Source organism: Felis catus, chromosome F1, assembly GCF_018350175.1.
Source record: "Felis catus isolate Fca126 chromosome F1, F.catus_Fca126_mat1.0, whole genome shotgun sequence".
Taxonomy (NCBI): Eukaryota; Metazoa; Chordata; class Mammalia; order Carnivora; family Felidae; genus Felis; species Felis catus.
Genome location: NC_058384.1, coordinates 65,988,705 through 66,007,962, shown reverse-complemented (window position 1 = coordinate 66,007,962; position 19,258 = coordinate 65,988,705). Strand labels below are relative to the sequence as shown.

The 19,258-nt window shown below is 45.3% G+C and overlaps 1 protein-coding gene and 1 long non-coding RNA gene across 2 annotated transcripts; one reads left to right on the top strand and one right to left on the bottom strand.

Moving 5' to 3' along the window:
• Window positions 1–4,647: 4,647 nt before the first annotated feature.
• Window positions 4,648–9,351, bottom strand: LOC109495477. Its single transcript, XR_002150889.3, has 2 exons — window positions 9,078–9,351; window positions 4,648–6,549 (listed from the first exon to the last, which is right to left on the bottom strand). It is a non-coding gene; the product is annotated as an uncharacterized LOC109495477 (long non-coding RNA).
• A 3,984-nt stretch (window positions 9,352–13,335) lies between these two features.
• Window positions 13,336–16,929, top strand: LOC101081274 (T-cell surface glycoprotein CD1a-like). Its single transcript, XM_045048763.1, has 6 exons — window positions 13,336–13,537; window positions 14,090–14,356; window positions 15,042–15,320; window positions 15,517–15,795; window positions 16,122–16,212; window positions 16,357–16,929. Exons 1-6 carry the CDS (start codon window positions 13,477–13,479, stop codon window positions 16,400–16,402), a joined length of 1,023 nt encoding a protein of 340 aa, XP_044904698.1. The 5' UTR covers window positions 13,336–13,476; the 3' UTR covers window positions 16,403–16,929.
• The last annotated feature ends 2,329 nt before the right edge of the window (window positions 16,930–19,258 follow it).

The window sequence follows — 19,258 nt, the reverse complement described above, 5'->3', positions numbered from 1 at the left end:
AGCTTTTACCATGTACATATATTTCTTTCATATGAAAAAGAGTTGATCCAGTGAATATAAATATATTTATATTTAATAAAATATAAATAAAATATAAATATAAGATTTTGTTTAAATAAAATATAAATAAAATTGGGAAAAAAAAAGAAATCATTTCATTGTGGTTTTAAAATAAGGGAATTAAACTGGCCTAATGGAATTTACATGGTATACTTTTTCATAGATACTTTAATTTGGAGATTTAAGCAGAATGCCTCTCCAAAGCCAGAGAAATTAGGACTTTTAGATTACAAATGTGAAAAAGAGATCTCATTTAAGGCTAACTGTAACTGTGGGAAAAAATATGGGGGAAGTAGCCACAGTTAGATAAAATCCTCTGCTTACGGCAAAGTCTTACTACAAAGCTCCCCACATCAATGTAGTTCACTTCCAAGGTACCAGGTCATGTTTGCCTTCTCTCCTTAAAGTGATGGGTTCAGATAAGGATCCCAGCAGATGAACAGATGTCACTGCAGGTGACTGTCCACATCAGGCACTGAGGTTTTAATTCAGAACCGGTGAGTCTGAACAGCATAGAATTCTCGGTGGGGACTCTCTTTAGACACTATCGAAGCGTGGGAACTTGATGGTGGTGAATGTCTGTATTTCACCACTAGACGTCACTGGGAGTTAGTTACCGAACAGACCAGTGGTCTTGAAGTCTCCCTATGAAAGAATTCATTGACTTTGTGTATATATCTTTTGTTTGTTTGCTTATACAAACTTGATGGTTTCAGGCACCTCCTGTGTCCTGCCTCACGCGTCCTCAGCCCAGCTGTTGCAAAGGCAACTGGTTAGAGAATCTAGCTGCAGCCACTCTGCCTATCTCCTGCGTTTTTGTGCTAAGAATTTTCTCACGTTTCTCACGTTTTCTCCAGAGTTTCTCATTCTTTAGGTCAGGAAAGAGGTCCAAGAAGTTGCATTTCTTACAATTTCCAGATGATGCTGATTCTGTTGGTCTGGGGATCACACTGTGAAAACCACCGTAGTATTTTACTTTGAGAAGCTTAATTATTTTACCTTTTACATTTAGATCTACAATATACCTGGACCTGATTTTTGTGCATGGTGTAAAATAGGAGTAGCATCTTATTTTTTTCAATGTTAGTCACTTGATTAATACTAGCGATATGCAATACCAATTACATTGTGTCCATATAGATGGATCTGTTTTTTTTTAATTTTTTTTCAACGTTTATTTATTTTTGGGACAGAGAGAGACAGAGCATGAACAGGGGAGGGGCAGAGAGAGGGAGACACAGAATCGGAAACAGGCTCCAGGCTCTGAGCCATCAGCCCAGAGCCTGACGCGGGGCTCAAACTCACGGACCGCGAGATCGTGACCTGGCTGAAGTCGGACGCTTAACCGACTGCGCCACCCAGGCGCCCCAGGATCTGTTTTTTTTTTTTTTTACGAGTGACTTAATTAACATTAAAAATTTTTTTAACTTAATTTTTTATTTTTTAAAGTTTGCATCCAAATTAGTTAGTATATAGTGAAGCAATGCTTTCAGTAGATTCCTTAATGCCCTTTCCCCATTTAGCCCATCCCCCCTCCCACAACCCCTCCAGCAACCCTCAGTTTGTTCTCCATATTTATGAGTCTGTTTTGTTTTGTCCCCCTCCCTGCTTTTATATTATTTTTGTTTCCCTTCCCTTATGTTCATCTGTTTTTGTTTCTTTTTTTTAAATGTTTATTCATTTTGAGAGAGAGGGAGAGGAAGAGAGAGAGAGAAACAGAGACAGAGTGTGAGTGGGGGAGGGGCAGAGAGACAGAAGGAGACAGAATCTGAAGCAGGCTCCAGGCTCTGAGCTGTCAGCACAGAGCCCAATGCAAGCCACGAACCATGAGATCATGATCTGAGCCGAAGTCGAATGCTTAACCGACTGAGCCACCCAGGCACCCTTATATGGATCTGTTCCTGAACTCGTTATTCTGGTTCTATCTTCTGGAAGTCTATCCCTCTGCCATTAATTATTTTAGATTTATAAGAAATCTTAATACTCGTAAGAGTAACTCTTCACCTTCAAGTGCACCTCGTGGAAGAGGAGGAAAAATGAGTTTTTTGGGGGGGCTCCATAAAGAAAAACCAAAATTACTTGTACATTTTAGAAAACAGATGTTGACTTAAACATACCTATCAGGGCAATAGTTATTAATAAGAAAACAATACAGAGTTATAGGCTTTGGGGAGGTTAAAGGTTACTTTCATAAGCCAGAGCAATAGTCTCTGAAGTCTAGAAATCAACAACATCCCTGTTTAAAAAAACCACATTTGAAAGTGAAGGTTTTGAAAAGTGAAAATATCCAGTGTTATGGGCTGAGCTGTGTCTCCCTGGAATTCATATGTTAAAGCCCTAACCCTTAGTATCTCAGAATGTTACTGTATTTGGAAATAGGCCTTTAAAGAGTAATTAAAATGAGGCCATAGGGTGGGCCCTAGTCCACTATGAGTGGTGTCCTTAAAAGAAGAGGAAATTTGGACCCAAAGAGACAGCAGGGATGCACAGAGGAAATATGAGGTGCAGACACAGAGGTAAGATGGCTGTCCACCTACAAGCCAAAGAGAGAGGCCTCAGAAGGAACCAAACCTGTTGACATCTTTGTCCTGGACTTCTGGTCTCTAGAACGAGTAGAAATCCATGTCTGAGCCACGCAGTCTGTGGTACTTTGTCATGGTTGCCCCAGCAGACCAATACAAAGTTTTCTTCTAGTGAATTGGGCAGTGGGCAAGATAGCAAAGTAAACAAGCATACAACAGTCCTTGCAGGATAATAAATGAACATTACATAGCATTTTCAGAACATATTACGGAAAAGCAAAACCTTCTTAAAATAGTTTTTGTAGAGGATGCTCTAAGTAGAACTTTGAGTAAACAACACACAGCAAAAGCGTATCCTTACCTACTTTCTATCTGATAACAAGGGTCCTGGCAAAATAAACCAGATCAAAAAAAAAAAAAAAAAAGCGATCAGTACATCCCTAGTTGTTACTTACTCCATCCACTGAGCTTGTTGTTTTTAAATTCTTTTAAATGTTTATTTATTTTTGAGAGACAGAGTGAGACAGAGCGTGAGTGGGGGAGGGCTAGAGAGAGGGAGACACAGAATCAGAAGCAGGCTCCAGGGTCTGAGCTGTCAGCACAGAGCCGGACGTGGGGCTCAAACCACGAGCCGTGAGAACATGACCTGAGCTGAATTTGGATGCCTAACCGACTGAGCCACCCAGGCGCCCCCATCCACTGAGCTTTTAATTACAGTGGTTAGAATTTTTATTTCTAGAAGCTTTAATTTGCTATTAAAAAATCTTTCTCATAGGTTTTGATAATGGCTTTTTCTTTTCTGGTATTATTTCTATTTATATCTTTCAGCTTTTCAAATATAATTTCCCCTATGTGTGATTTCTTGAGGGATCTAACGTATTACTTATCTGTCTATGAAAGACCCCTGCTTAGCTTAATAACACACCCCCACCCTATCTTCAGTTCCGTAACGCCTCACTTGCAGGGCTTGCACTTCCACCAGTTGACAAACAGGATATCTGCAGTTAGACATCCGTACCCTGGGAGAGCTGTACCCCCCACCTTTCCCTACGCAAGACAGGAACAGGTTTTCACATAAATAACGATGACCGCTTTCATCTCGCTTCTGTAAACCTGCTTGCGCTCCCAAACCGGAGGTCCCCTGCCGCTTCGCACCCGGGCTCCAAGTTGCATCTGCCGAGAGAAACTCCATTTCCCAAGCTTTCCCAGGACGAAATTACCCCCAACCCTAACCACCACCGAGCAGAGAGCCTACCACCAGCCTGTATGCAAATGTAACTCAAAATGGTATAAAAGACCTGTAACCCCGTATATCGGGGCTCTCCCGCTTTCCAACACTGGGGAGCCCTGGTGCACCAGTAAAGACTCTCTGCCGACGTCGGAGTGCCGTGTGGTTCTTTGCGCCAACTCTCATTCCATAGGGCTTAGGAGCTTGGCTCCTAACATCTACTAACTTAACTTCATGATGAATTATTTTTCTCCATGTTCTTTAATTTTGGGTTGTGCCCTTATATTAGGAAAGGCTTTATGTGTGGGAATCCTTTGCAGCTTGTTGATGAGGGTGGCTCTTTTGAGATTAACTTTGTGTTAAAATTCACCAAGTGTCACAAGGAATCATCTGTTATTTTAATTTACTGCATTGTGTACTCTAGGATCACACAAGTAGGATATTGTGAACCCCAATATCACACTTGTGATTAGTAATTCTTACAATGAGAAACAAGCAAACAAAGAAGCCAACATTCAGGGAATACACAGATGGACAACTTCCTCTTCTGTACAATTGGGTGTGTTTTTCCTGGTCCCTCCTGTCACTGAGGGAGACAGCAGAAGCCTCCGTGGCAACTTTCACCTATTTGCCTGGTCTCAGGCCTCGTCACCTGATTCAAGCAAAGCGGCCAGAACAACTAACCTTCAGGCAACCCACACAGCGTCTTATATGCTCATGTGCCATGTTGGTCTTGCCAGTTTCCCATTTCTTCTTGTTTTATTCTCTGGGCGTTTCCCTTATTTCATTATGAATGCAGCTCTGCATTAAAAAAGAACTAAAAGACTTTTAAAAATCTTGCATTTCTGAAGGTTTTTATTATATCCCCTTTGCAAGCTGTGGAGCATGCCTTCTTGCCAGAAATAGAATCCATAACCGTTTGGTATATTTGCACACAGGAATCCAAGGGTCATATGAGAAAACAATGCCTTAGGTGTGAAAGTGGAAGGAAGGACTGAAGTTGGATTGAATGGGTGGGGAGTAGGAGGACAGGGAGGGGAGGTCCAGGGAGCTGAGATGAAGGTGAGGTGAACCATGGCTACCGAGTGGGGAGGAGCAGAACACATGGACGGAAGGAGACAGGAACACAAGAAGACACAGGAAGACAGGAACACAGGAAGAATTTCAGATCCCAAAGTGCTGTTAGAAAATATTCCGTTCTTTCAGCACAGCCATGTTGCCGATGAGGAAATGGAGGCCAGATACTGATATGATTTGGCCAACTCACTGCATCCAGTGGGTGTCCCAGCCTGGAATTATCTTGATGCTCAGTCCAAAGCTCTCTTAGTACAAGAGGTTTGGTGTGAAAGGCGAGAAGCACACAGAGTAGATGCAGGAAATGTTGCTGGAGGTCAGCCAGACAGAAGAGAAACAGGAGGCAGAGTGTGGTGGAGGAATGAGAAGCTCAGTAAAAGGCACGTGGTCATCAGGGACAGTGGATTTCTACCTCAGGGAAGCTGAGGTTTCTTTGGGGGAGGGCACATCAGATGAGTGTGTGGGGCTGTGTGGGGATGGGGCTCACATCTGGGTCCTGAGGAGAGAGGAATTCAAGAGCTGTGATGGTATTTGGGGGGCACCCAGCAAAGGCTGTTAGAGAAACATGAGGGTGCTCAAGGCCTGAACACCAATGAGCCACAAGAAGGGCCTCAGGGAGGTCTGGGGACATGGAAGATGCCCTGCTCCCTGAGGGTGGGCACCCTGCTAGCTGAGCTCCAAACACCTCCCCTGTTTCTCCTTTGGGGCTCCTGTGTCCAGGGAGCACACGATTGTCAGTGACCCGACAGCCACTCCTTCTTGTCCCCAGTTTGCTGTCTCTCTTGAGAAGCCCCCCTCCTTTCTCCTCCTTCAGAACTTGTCTTCTGTCCACTGAAGGTGAGCATTCATGCAGAAGTGGAGCTGGCTAGTGTTGGGGAGGAAGAATTCCCTCTGCCCGTCAAGATTCTTCTAGCTGGACTAAACTGTCTCATTTAACAGGAGACAGATTAACAGGAGAAAATCAAATTTAGTTTTGTATATACAGGGGTTCCACACAGACATAGGATTTCAAAGACAGTGAGGCAACATGAAGTTTATGTGAGCTCAGGAAAGGGGTAGAGGTCTGAGGATACAAAGGGGAGGAAGACCGTTGGTGAGAAGGTGAGAGGAGAGCTTTGGAGAACAAAGGTGCCCTATTATGCAGATACAGATAAGTTTCTTAGGTAAACAGGAATCTCTCTTAATAGTTCTCTTCCTGGTACAGTCTCTTTTTCCAATGTAAATTTAGACAGTTCAAGGGGAGGCAAGAACTTTTCCTGGATCTGCTGGGTTTTGATTACTTTTAACTCACAGTGATATTCATGCCAAAGTGGCCCATCTTGGGCGTGGCCTGCCATCGATCCCTATGCTGAGAAAGTCACAGATCCTCAGTGGAACCATGACTCATGTGCCAGCTGTTTCCTGCACCCCTGATTGTGTCTCACCTCTGCCCACAGGAGCTGAGCTGAAGATTGAGTGGCTCTGCTCCACTTCAACTTCCAACCCTCTTCTGTTCCCTTCTCCTCCTCCACATTCTCTTCCTCCTCCTTCTATTACCCAAAACTGTACTTGCCTGTTGGTGGGTGTTGAGCCAAAAGACACAATTGAGCCAAAGAATAGGACAAGGAAGGTTTTACTTGCGACAAGTAAGGAGAACGCCGGGGAGATTTCCCAAAGCAGTGCTTCCTGGAACAACAAAATTGAGGAAGTTCTAAATGAGGGTGATGCACACATTCTCATGAAGGGGGTTGTGCAATGGGGAATTCAGCATGGTACTGGGGCAAAAGTCATCTGAAGGTGACAGAGTTCAGGTCAGTCATGAGGCCAGCAGGAGTGGGCATTACCGATTCCCTGGCTCCAGTAGCTTCCAGCATCTGGGTGCTCTGAGAAGTTCACATCCTACAAAGATAACTCAGAGCGTGTGTCAGGTCAGTCTTGACTTTTGAAGGTCTGGGAAATTTACTACTGATTTCTTGTGATAGGATTAGGCTATCTCCTGGCCTGATAGTGGCTGTTCTTACCTTCTTTTACAGGATGGCTGGGGGCCTAAAATGACTTTTCTTGTGTCAGGAAAGCTATGTTTTGTCTTTTTGCCCACAGGGACCCCTAAATCTTTTTGCTGACAGTCTGTCTTCTGGCCCCTTCTCCTTCTGCATCTGTTATGACCATTGGTGTCTCTGCCCAGGTCCCAACACTTTGGTCCCAAAATGACATTCCTCATTTCCTTATCATTCTTCGTTCTCCCTCCTGCCCAAACCCACACCAGACCCCAGCCCCTCCACTCTCCCCACACTACACTCATGGCTGTAAATTTTTGGAGGCTTATAATTTACAGGGTCCAGTGCAAAAGGCAAATGGGAGGCCTCCTACTTAAACAGCAGGAAGAAAAGTGCTTTCCAAGGCCTTAAAATAGAAAACTTCTCCTTTCTTTGAAGTCTTTATCACTCAACCTGTCACGGAGTTTCTTGTCACCGTTGTGGTTTTTTGTTGCTGTTGAATGTGCTGACTGTTGCTCTCCTGTGGGCACAGGGACTCAGAGGGCAAGTGTGGACTGTTTTAGGGGCCTGGGGGCACTGCCCCCTCGTTCTTATTTGCATGTGTTTAATAATTTTTGATCAAAATGCAGACATGTCCGTAGGCTAAGACGCAGAGGTAATTAGGATATATATTTTTTGGAATGGAAATGTGTGTGCCTGTTCTTTTGTTCAGTGTGGTGGAGGGGGTTCAGTCTGTCTCATCTAGGGGCCTGGGTTTGTGTCTGCTGCTGCTTTCACAGCCCTCTCCCCTCTCTCCTTTCTTTGTAGATAGGGGTGTTGGCCTGAGGGCTTTGTTCCTATTCACTGTGAGTATTCTCTTTGGGATATGCTTCAGGATGATTTATCTTTATAGGAGCCAAGAGCAGGCCTTCCCCAGATGGGCTACTTTGCCCCTAGCATTATTTTGAGTTAAAAGCAGCCCAAACCCAGCAAATTCCAGAAAAGGTCTTTACCTCTCCCTCACCTGCCTGCCTGTAGCAGGAAGAGAGCTATTAAGAGAGATTCCTCTTTTCCTAAGAAATGTATCTGCATAATAGGGCACCTATTTGTTTTCCAAACCTCTCCTCTCACTGTCCTGCCAGTGGTCTTCCTTTCCTTTGTATCTTCAGGCCCCTACACCTCCTGAACTCACATATGCTTCGTGTCACCACACTGTCTTTAGAATTCCGTGTCAGTGTGGATTCCCCATACATATGCAATTAAATTTGATTTTCTCCTCTTAATCTACCCTGTGTCAACCTGAGTTTTAGTGCAGCTAGAAGGAACTTGAAGGGCAAAGGAAATTCTTTCTCTCTGATATCTTCATCCTCTTGTCCCCCCACCAGCAGGAGCTGCCTTTGGTTCCCTGCTGGCTGGCCTGCTTGGGACAGAGAAGGGGACACCACCGCTGCTTTGGCCCAGTCTTCTCCTCAGCCAGGTGCTTTGTGTTTCAGTTTGGGGACTGGGCCTTTTGAGTGTTCCTGATTTTGCCTCAACTGGTGGAGCCTCTTAGTCTGGGACAAGGTGTGTTCCTGTCCCTTCCCCCACTGGCTCTTCCTCCAGCTGCAGAGTGGCTCACTGTGCCCTGAAGTAGTGGGGCTCTCTGCCCTTCCCACACCAGGTTAAAGCTCCTTTCTGACCTTCTCATGCTGCCGCTGTTGTCAGGCCTCAAGCTTGTGCCAGAGGAAGGCAGTTCCTTGATCTGTATCCTGGACTCCAGCCTGTCAGGAGCGCTGGGAATTTGATGGACAAAAGCCTAGAGACACAGTGAATTTCCCAAGTCTGTGACTCTCAGGGCCTCCCAGTACTCAACGAGCCTTCAGTCATTTGTTAACAGTTGGAGCTGAATTATTCTTTCTGGCTTATGGAGCCTCTGGCACCTGTCTTTAGTAAGCGAGGGTTTGCATACTCTATTTTCTTGGGTGGGTCTGTATTTCCCTAGATATTGGGTTAACCAGTTGATCTGATCTTTTAGCTCTGATGGATTCAGGAGAAGTGATCTTGATCATCCAGCTTTTCAAAATCTGAAGTATGGGAGTGAGCTCTTTCTAATTTTCTATGTTCTTGTCAGAACTTTCCAAAAAAGATGATCTTTCTCTCATTAGCCTGAGATTATTTCTCTTTACTGGTCAACCAAGAAATAACAAGACAAGCCCAAACACATTATCCAGATGATATAAAGCACAAACAAATACTTACGAGTCTTTAAACACTTAAGAACACCCTGGAAGTAGAAGGTCAGCATGTCCCAGAAGGCCAGCTCATTCAAGCAGGAAGAGTAAGAAGGGAATCTGGATACATGATTCCAGAACAGTCTATTAACTCCATGTGCTACAAATTCTCATGGTTTTGTTATGCCCAGAATTCGTGATCCCCAAAGACCACCAGGGAGCTGAGTCTGATGCAAAAGCAAAGAGCCATTATTCGAGCTAGCTCGAGCTCAATCCCCTACCTGCACCGAGGCAGCGGTGAAATGCTGGGGAGAGAGAGCGAGTTTCAAAAGCACAAAGGTTTTATAGGGGTCTAGGGGCAGTTGGTGAGTAACGGCTGCGGCCTCAGCTGATTGGTTGGGGAAGGGTTGTGGCCTCCGCCGATTGGCTGGGGAAGGGTCGGGGTCCCCTTAGGCAGGTGGCGGGGTGTGTTTTGATCGGGAAGTTTGAATGGGTAAGCGGGAGGTTACTCAAGGGGAGGAGGCGTGGTCAAGGTGGAGGACACTGAACAAGATGGAGTCGGCGGGTGTAGCCCCGCCCTTTCAGTTTCATATTACAAATAATGGGAGACTTGCTTTAGGATCCTGTGTGAACTTCATGATTATTAACATAAACTTGTATCCTACAGAAAACTGTGTAATCTCATTTTATCAAGTAGGATTACAACTACTACTTTTTGATACTTAATACACTTTATGTCACAGTAATAATCCATAACCTTTAAGAATAATTTGATGTCTGAATTGAATTATTCAATCATTCAGAAATAATCATCGAGTGCCTACCACTTGCCAGGTCCTGTTGGATTTGGGATCCAGTTCCAGTGGGGATAGAAACACCTGAGCCAACCACTGAGTCAAGATTCTGAGAGGGCAAACACCAGGAAGGGTCACCGCTTGAGTAAATACTGTTTCAAGCAGGCTTGTTTTAGTCTAGAGTCTGCACATTAAAAGAAGACAGCACACCAAAATATATAGTTCATGACTGATGTGTTCTTCTTCCCAAGTAGACTAAAAGCTCCTTGAATAAAGCAATTGCGTTGTGAACACTGTATTGTCATGCATGGAGCAAGGTGCTTGGTTCCAGGTTGGTGCTAAGTGACTGTTTGGTGAGTGAATATATATTACTGCAAGACACACAGAGGGGGTATTCTTCAGATATTTCAATGTTCTGTGGTGTCTCTGATGGCAACTGATTCTCCCCTAAAAATAATGGTGAACTGGTTGTTGCTGATACGGTTATACAGGCAATCATGGGGAAATCCTGAAAAGAAAATAGAGCAAGTGTTTAAAAAAACAACAACAAGGGATCACTGTTATTCAACATATATTGGAAGTCCTAGCCTCAACAATCAGCAACACAAAGGAATAAAAGGCATCCAAATTAGCAAGGAGAAAGTCAAACGTTCACTCTTCACATGATACTCTATATGGAAAACCCAAAAGATTCCACCAAAAACTGCTAGAACTGATCCATGAATTCAGCAAAGTCTCAGGATACAAAAATCAATGCTCAGAAATTGGTTGCATTCCTATATACCAATAATGAAGCAACAGAAAGAGAAATGAAGGAATCGATCCCATTTACAATTGCACCAAAAACCGTAAAATACCTAAGAATAAACCTAACCAAAGAGGTGAAAAATCTGTACACTGAAAACTATAGAAAGCTTATGAAGGAAATTGAAGAAGACACAGAAAAAATGAAAAAATATTCCATGCTCATGGATTGGAAGAACAAATATTGTTAAAATGTGGATATTACCCAAACAATCTACATATTTAATGCAAACCCTATCAAAATAACATCAGCATTCTTCACAGAGCTAGAACAAACAATTCTAAAATTTGTATGAAACCAGAAAAGACCCCGAATAGCCAAAGCAATCTTGAAAAAGAAAACCAAAGATGGAGGCATCACAATCCCGGACTTCAAGCTTCAATATTACAAAGCTATAATCATCAAGACAGCATGGTACTGGCACAAGAAAGGACACTCAGAGCAATGGAACAGAACAGAGAACCCAGAAATGGACCCACAAACATACAGCCAACTAATCTTTGACAAAGCAGGAAAGAATATCCAATGGAATAAAGACAGTCTCTTCAGCAAATGGTGCTGGGAATACTGGACAGAGACATGCAGAAAAATGAACCTGGACCACTCTTACACCACACACAAAAATAAACCCAAAATTGATGAAAGAGCTAAACGTAAGACAGGAAACCATCAAAATCCTAAGGAGAAAACAGGCAGCAACCTCTTTGGCCTTGGCTACAGCAACTTCTTACTCAACATGTCTATGAAGGCAATGGAAACAAATAAAAAAATGAACTATGGGACCTCATCAAAATAAAAAGCTTCTCTATAGTGAAGGAAACAATCATCAAAACTAAAAGGCAACCGAAGGAATGGGAGAAGGTACTTGTGAATGACATATCAGATAAAGGGTTAGGATCCAAAATCTATAAAGAACTTCTCAAACTCAACACCCAAAAAACAAATAATCCAGTGAAGAAATGGGCAATAGACATGAATAGACACTTCTCCAAGGAAGACATCCAGATGGTCAACCCATACATGAAAAAATGCTCAACATCACTCATCATCAGGGAAATATAAATCAAAGCCACAATGAGATACCACCTCACACATGTCAGAATGGCTAAAATTGACAACTCAGGCAACAACAGTTGTTGGTGAGGATGTGGGGAAAGAGGATCTTTTCTGCATTGTTGGTGAGAATGCAGGCTGGTGCAGCCACTCTGGCAAACAGTATGGAGGTTCCTCAGAAAACTAAAAATAGAACTACCCTACAACCCAGCAATGGCACTACTAGGTATTTATCCAAGGGATACAGGTGTGCTGTTTCAAAGGGGCACATGCACCCTAATGTTTATAGCAGCATTATCAGCAATAGCCAAAGTATGGAAAGAGCCCAAATGTCCATCGATGGGTGAATGGATAAAGAAGATGTGAGATACACACACACACACACACACACACACACACACTGGAGTATTACTTAGCAATCAAAAAGAATGAAATCTTGCCATTTGCAACTATGTGGATGGAACTAGAGGGTATTAGGCTAAGCAAAATTAGTCAGAGAAAGACAAATATCATATGACTTCACTCATATGAGGACTTTAAGATACAAAATAGATGGACATAAGGGAAGGGAAGCAAAAATAACATAAAAACAAGGAGGGGGACAAAACATAAGAGACTCTTAAATATGGAGAACAAACTGAGGATTTCTGGAAGGGTTGTGAGTGGGGAGATGGGCTAAATGGGTAAGGTACATTAAGGAAGACACTTGTTGGGATGAGCACTGGGTGTTATATGTAGGGGATGAATCACTGGATTCTACTCCTGAAATCATTATTGCACGATATGCTAACTAACTTGGATGCAAATTAAAAAAGAAAGAAAGAAAGAAAGAAAGAAAGAAAGAAAGAAAGAAAGAAAGAAAGAAAAAAAAGAAAGAAAGAAAGAAAGAAAGAAAGAAAGAAAGAAAGAAAGAAAGAAAGAAAGAAAAAAGAAAGAAAGAAAAGGAAGGAAGGAAGGAAGGAAGGAAGGAAGGAAGGAAGGAAGGAAGGAAGGAAGGAAGTGAGGGAGGGAGGAAAGAAAGGACCACAGGCTCAAAATGATGGTTTGGGCCAGGCCAACTCCCCAAACCTTGTTTAATACCTAACCTAAGTGCAGTTCCAGCCTCCCCCAGAAATGCAAGTCTTCATGCATCAGTGAGGAATTTACAAATGAGGTCCTCTGTCACATGAGCCCTCTCCCTCCCCCAAGGAGGGGAAGTCATCTGCATGATCAGACCCCCTCTTCTTCCCAATTACTGGAGGGTGACCTTTAAATTTATCTGGTTGATTTTATTTTTTAACAAAAGCAGTGACACATCAGAGATGTGAATGGGCTGGGGTGAGGGTGAGACATGAAGGAAGTTCTTGGGCAGTGTCCCAAGGACTGGAGAGACAGGGTGACAGCAGGGTCCAGGGTTGGGTGCTGGGGAGCCGTGTGTCTTCATGGGTTACTGTCTGGATGAGGAGAAAAGGCATGAGAGGTAGGGTCCCTTTTCCATGCCACACGAGACTTGTTCCCCAGCCTGAACAGGGCCTGAATCAGGGCCTCAGGGAGCACAACGGAGGCTGGTGACAGGGGGAAGCTGGAAGCCGAGAGGAGGGTCAGACCCAGAGGGGAAGTGAGAGTCTGAGTAGGTGTCCAGGGTTGAGGGCGGAGCCTATTTGCATTGTCGCGGAGACTCAGGGCGGGCGTGTGTGTTGAGAAGGAAGTCAGACGAGAGGAGCTGTGTGTGGGGAGGTTTGTGAGAACAGACGCCAAAGACCCACTTTCCGAGAGAAAGAACATCTGCACATAAGATGCTGTTGTTGCAACTGGTGTTGCTCACGGTTCTTGTCCCAGGTGGTGACAGTGACGATGGTGAGGATGTGGCCCTGCCTGGTCGGTGCAAGAGTGTTTGTCTACATTTGTGTGATGTGTGTCATGTGTGCACATATGTTGTTGTGTACATGTGTGCATGTGTGTATATGTGTATGAGTATGTGTGTATAGGTGCTTGTGTGTGTATCTCTGTGTGTTTCTGCCGTGTGTGCACGTGTGTGGGTGGGTGTCTGTATGTCTGTGTCTGCGTCTGTGTCTATGTGCGTGCATATCACGTGTAACTCTGAGTGTGTGTGTACGTGTGTGCATTGGTGTCTGTGCGTGTGTGCACACATGGTGTGGGTTCCCCAGCACATCCCTGGGGAGTGAGGCATGTCCACCTGGTTCCTCCCTGAGCCTCCCTGACCCCAGGGCCTTGTGCTCTTCTGAATGGTGGGTGCCAAGCTCGGGGCTCTGGGGCAGCACGTGTCTCCAGAGGGAACTACGGCTCCCTGTCCTCCAGATTTCGGTGCCCCTCCCTGGCCCCTTTTGCTGATTCTCTCTCCTTCCCTCTGCCCTCCTCTTCCTCAGTCTATCTGTTCTTCTGGCACAGACTTCCAGGAGCTGATCACTTTTCGAATCATCCTGACCACATCTTTTTACAACCGTGCCCGGGCACAAAATCAGGGTTCAGCTTGGCTGGGACAGCTGCAGACTCATGGCTGGGACAGCAAGACCGGAGCTTTCATTTTCCTGTGGCCTTGGTCCAGGGGCAACTTCAGCAATCAGCATTTCATGGAACTGGAAAAGTTATTCCATTCATACTCCATTAGATTTCTTCAGGTATTTCAGGACCATGTCAGTCAATGGCAGCTTGAATGTGAGTTCAGGTCCCTCAGGGCAGGTGGGATGGAGGTGGTCGGTGTGTGTGTAACCTTGAGTTCCTTCTTCCTCCTGGGTAGACCCTCCACTGGCTGCTGAACCTCTCGACTCCCCATTGTAAAACTGAATCACACCCCTCTGTTCACGGGGCAGAAGCCAGACCCTGATTCTCAAAAAGCTTTATGTCTTCTGCTCCTTCCCCTACTCTCATTGACCTCAGGCTGTGCTCTGAGGCCTCCAGTAATGTGTGCAGTGACCACCCCATTCCCTGGCCTGCAGCCAGACATCCTCCTCTCCCTCACTCTGTGACTGATCCTTGAAATGTGCTTTTTTCTCCATTCAATCCCCTCAGTGACCTCTGTCTGTGTGTTTCAGTACCCCCTGCCCTCCTTTCACCCCAGACGGTTTTATCCCAGCTCTTCTGAGGAAGAGCTACCCCCTCCCTGTCCTCTGCCCACACCTTCCCATCTCTCTTCCAACATTTGTTCCTTCCTCATTCACCTTTTCCTCTGTCTCCAGCGACCACCATTTCCCCTCTCTCTAAGCCTTCACTCAAACCAAACTCTCCCGTTCCTTCTAATACCCTCAGTTTCTCTTTCTGCTTCCACGGTCCCTGGCTTCCATTTACCACATCTCATCTCTTTCCCTCTCCCTTTTTTGTATCTCATACCCCCTTTTCCCAGATCCCTTTCAGGTCCAGCTGGAAGGAGGCTGTGAGCTGCACCTTGGAGAAGCATCAGTAGGATTTGTGAGGGTTGCATATCAAGGATCAGATCTCATGAACTTCCAGAACACATCATGGTGGCCATCTCCAAAGGGAGGAAGGAGGGCTCAGCAGGTCTGCACAGTCTTCAATCAGCACCATGTGGTCAATGTAAGAACACAGGCACAAATCAATGACATCTGCCCCCATTTCCTCTTGGGTCTTCTTGACGCAGGAAAGACAGATCTGCAGCGACAAGGTCAGTCCTGCTCCCTCTCTCCAACCATTCTCTCTCTGCACTCAGAAATTTGCCACTTTTCCTCAAATTCAGGGTGAGAAGGTGCCAAGGAGAGGGGATGACGCTGACAGGTTTCTAGAGGTGGAGCGATGTATGTATCTCAACTGACGTGAAGATCTTCCCTCTCAGTCTGAGAATTCCTGTCCTGTCTCTGCAGTGAGGCCCGAGGCCTGGCTGTCCACTGGCCCAAGTCCTGGTCCTGGCCATCTGCTCCTTGTGTGCCACGTCTCTGGTTTCTACCCAAAGCCAGTGTGGGTGACGTGGATGTGGGGTGACCAGGAGCAACAGGGCACCCGACGAGGTGACGTTTTGCCCCATGCTGACGGGACATGGTATCTTCAGACGTCCTTGGATGTGGAAGCCAGAGAGGCAGCCGGCCTGTCTTGCCGAGTGAGACACAGCAGTCTAGGAGGCCAGGATATTGTCCTCTACTGGGGTGAGAAAGGGCTGGTGCCCAGCTGGGAAAGGGTGGTCCTCCAGCAGTGCAGGAGAGATAGATACAAAGTTGGGATTCTAGGGACTCCAGATCATAAAGGACTAAAATTTAGTGACCTAAGAAACGGAGAGCTGGGTGGGAGGGTCCTGTAGATGTAGCAGGAAGCAGAGGGTTGGCTGAAGGGTCCATCTGTGAGCAGGGATGGGAGAGGAGAAAGAGGAAGGGTGGTTGGTGAGGCAGAGGGTGACGGGAGCAAAAGGGACCAGGTAGGTGCAGGTCAACCCGGGTGGATGGGAATTGACACCCTCTGTGCACCGAACCCACAGAGCAGCACCGCCCCGTGGGCTTGGTCTTCCTGGCGGTGGTCGTGCCCATGGTGCTTCTGGCAGGTCTTGCGTTCTGGCTCTGGAAGCGCTGGTAAGTCTGAAACCACCTTCCTGCTCTTTCCCAACTGTGTCCCCACCTTCCTGTCTGTCCTCAGCCCTCCTCCAAATCCATGTCCCTCCCCCTGGAGTCCTCACCTCCACCTGCTGCAGATCATTTCCAATCTGTTCCTCCCAGGAAATCACACTGGAGACATCAGTGCACTGGCCTTCCTTTGGAGTAAGATCCCTGCAGCCCCGGTTCCAGCACTTACCTAAACCCAGCTCAGTGGTGATGGATTTGCAAGTCTCTGTGTGCAACTTTTGTCTTTCCTTTCTGCTCAATGATCAGTTGTCAATATCAGCTGAGTGCCATTTAGTGGGATGTGTTGTTCTCACCTCTTTCTGGGACTTAAATCTCAAAATTCTCTCAAAGTAAAATGAAGTCTGAGTACCTCCCTGGGTCACAGGCAACAGATGTCATTTCCTCCTGGGAGGCCTCCCCGATTCACAAGTGGAAGGAGTCTGTGCTTTGTGAGAGTTTCACACCACCTTTAGTTTCTTTTTGGAAATGTATGCCTCCCTTCCCATCCTTTGTGACCACGCAGTTAGGTCCGTTTTCCCTTCTAATTCGTAGACATTTTGTGGGCAAAGTCCATGTCTTTTTAATATTTGTATCCTTGGCAAAGAGTCTCACCTGCATGTAATATGTCCTCAACAAATACCTGTGTTGAATTTATGCCAATTTTATACTTTTTTCTTTTTCTCGTGATTCTTGTCATGTTTGTGGTAGTTGAGATGTTTGATGCTCTTTTTGTGAAAGGTCTTCTCATTTTTCCTCGAGACTTGATACCTTCATGGTTCCTTGGTGACATCTCTGAACCCCTGAGGAGAACATAGTTTTGTCTGTGGATATTTCTATTATTTAAACCAGACACCTGTTGGAGTGGACCTGTTGTGGATGAAAGGAGGAGGGCAGATGCAGGTCCTGGGTGTTTGAGGCCCTCAGGACAGCAGCAGAGACGTCACCTTGGGGTTTGTTGGCAATATAGGGGCTTGGGGCTCACTGCATCACAATTTTCTTTCTAAGAAAATCAGCAGGGGATTTACAGGTGCATAAAATACGATGACTGAGAGGTAGCACTGTGAGTGTGTCCTTGGAGGGAAACGAGTGGGCCCAGAAAAGAGAACAAGAGTGTTGTGCTCAGGAAAGAACGGGGGTCTGGCAGGGAGAGGGCATACAGAGCATCCTCACATTCGTGGCTTCTGTGTTACAGTCGCTGAGGGCACGGAGTCAGCCACATGAGCTGTTATTCCTGGGGGAAATACAGGGTTACAGATCTTGGAGCTTTTGCCCCTTGATGAATACACAGCCTTGTTTCATGTGTGTTTTTGTTGTTTTTGTTTAAAGACAGCATATATATATATATATATATATATATATATATATATATATATATATGCTTTATTTACCTATACTGAAATGCCAGCTCAGAAGTGTTTCACATTTCCAGCCTTGGGTACTGTGGTCACCAGTGTCTTTGGCTTTCAGTCTCACAGCTCTGCTGCCCATGATCCTCTTAGAAACAAGCAAGAAATGGTCACCATCTCATGCCTCCATGAATATAGCTCCTTTACTGTTATGTCATCATCGTGTCCTAAATATGACTTTAGCACTTTCTGGAGTGGCTCCACATGGACGTCACAAATTTCCTGTTCATTTTCCTGGATTTTTGCATTGTTGATTCATTGCCACTGACCTCATGGCCCACGACTCTGCCTTGTGAGCCTGAGTGAGCCTTACCCACACAGGTGTTTTTGTCTGTGAGGCACATCCCGCCTTCTGTGCTTAGGACCACCCATGCTCCTTGTAGCTCTGGGCTTCAGGGTCATTTTAAATACAAAATCACCAAGAAAGAGCATGTAAATGCAGAAAGCGTGGCAAATGGATCATGAATAGGACACGTGTTTGCAATGTGGGAATTCACACAGGAAGGCAGAGCGGTACCTGGTTCATCCTCACCGGGGAACATGTGGGGTGTGTGACACATGTCGGCCACTCTATGTGTCCATGAACATCAATGAGCACATGTGTCTGGGGTTACCAATCAATGCCAGTAGGAAGACCAATCTGCACAGACAGACTCCGTGAATAATGAACATGGACTCTTTGTGACTTATGACCCCAAAGGCAGTGGAAACATCCATGGACAGACTTCAGTTACTGTAGATTTCATTAATTTACTCAATAAACATTTCTCAAGCCCTGACCATGCAGCAGGGACATTTGGAGTATAAGGTAGTGGGGAGGAAAAGGTCATTATAGTCTTTGGGGTTTGAAAATTTTGCTTTCTTGATTTTTTAAGATTTTAATTGTTGTTTCTAAATAGTTTCTTAGTACAGGAATTTTCTGGGTTTAATTAGGGGAAAGGGACTTAGCTGCAATTTGTTCAGGGTCTGAGGGGAGAGGCTCAGGGCAGAAGAACATTCAGAGGGACCCAAGTGCAGACTCCCACTGTTGCACATGTGGACATTTCTGGAATAATAATGTTAAGATGGGAGAGGTGGCAAAGGTGAAAAACATCGGTAGGGAGAGAGAAAATCATGGGACTTCTCCAAACTTCTCTTCTAGATTGGACTGTTGGCCTACTTCTCTAGGGTCCAGTCTACTTTGTCACCCTCTCATGGCCACCTTGTGGCTTTTGGTTGGTTGACTCCACTCTCATGTGTAGCCCTGGACTCTTATCAGCCCGAGTCCATCAGGAGAAAGCATCCTTGACAATGTGATGGGATGAAAGATGGACATGTAACTTCCAGTTTGGCCAATCATCAGACAGAAGCCACTTATCCTTGCCCAGAGTGATGGGCACTGGCTCCAGGTGGCTCAGGTTACAGGTGTTCTGATTCTTGTGGTCAATGGCAGGCAATGAGATGCTCTCTCTTGTCCTGGATAAGAAGGTTGGGGTATGAAGTGTGAAACTATGACCCATTTTTCAGCATACGAGAAGCAAGGCTGAGGATAACACCTTCATGCAAGAAGGCAGAGAAATTGTATACGTGAAATTTTCCTGGAAAGTAGGATCTAAAGTGTTCTCAACACA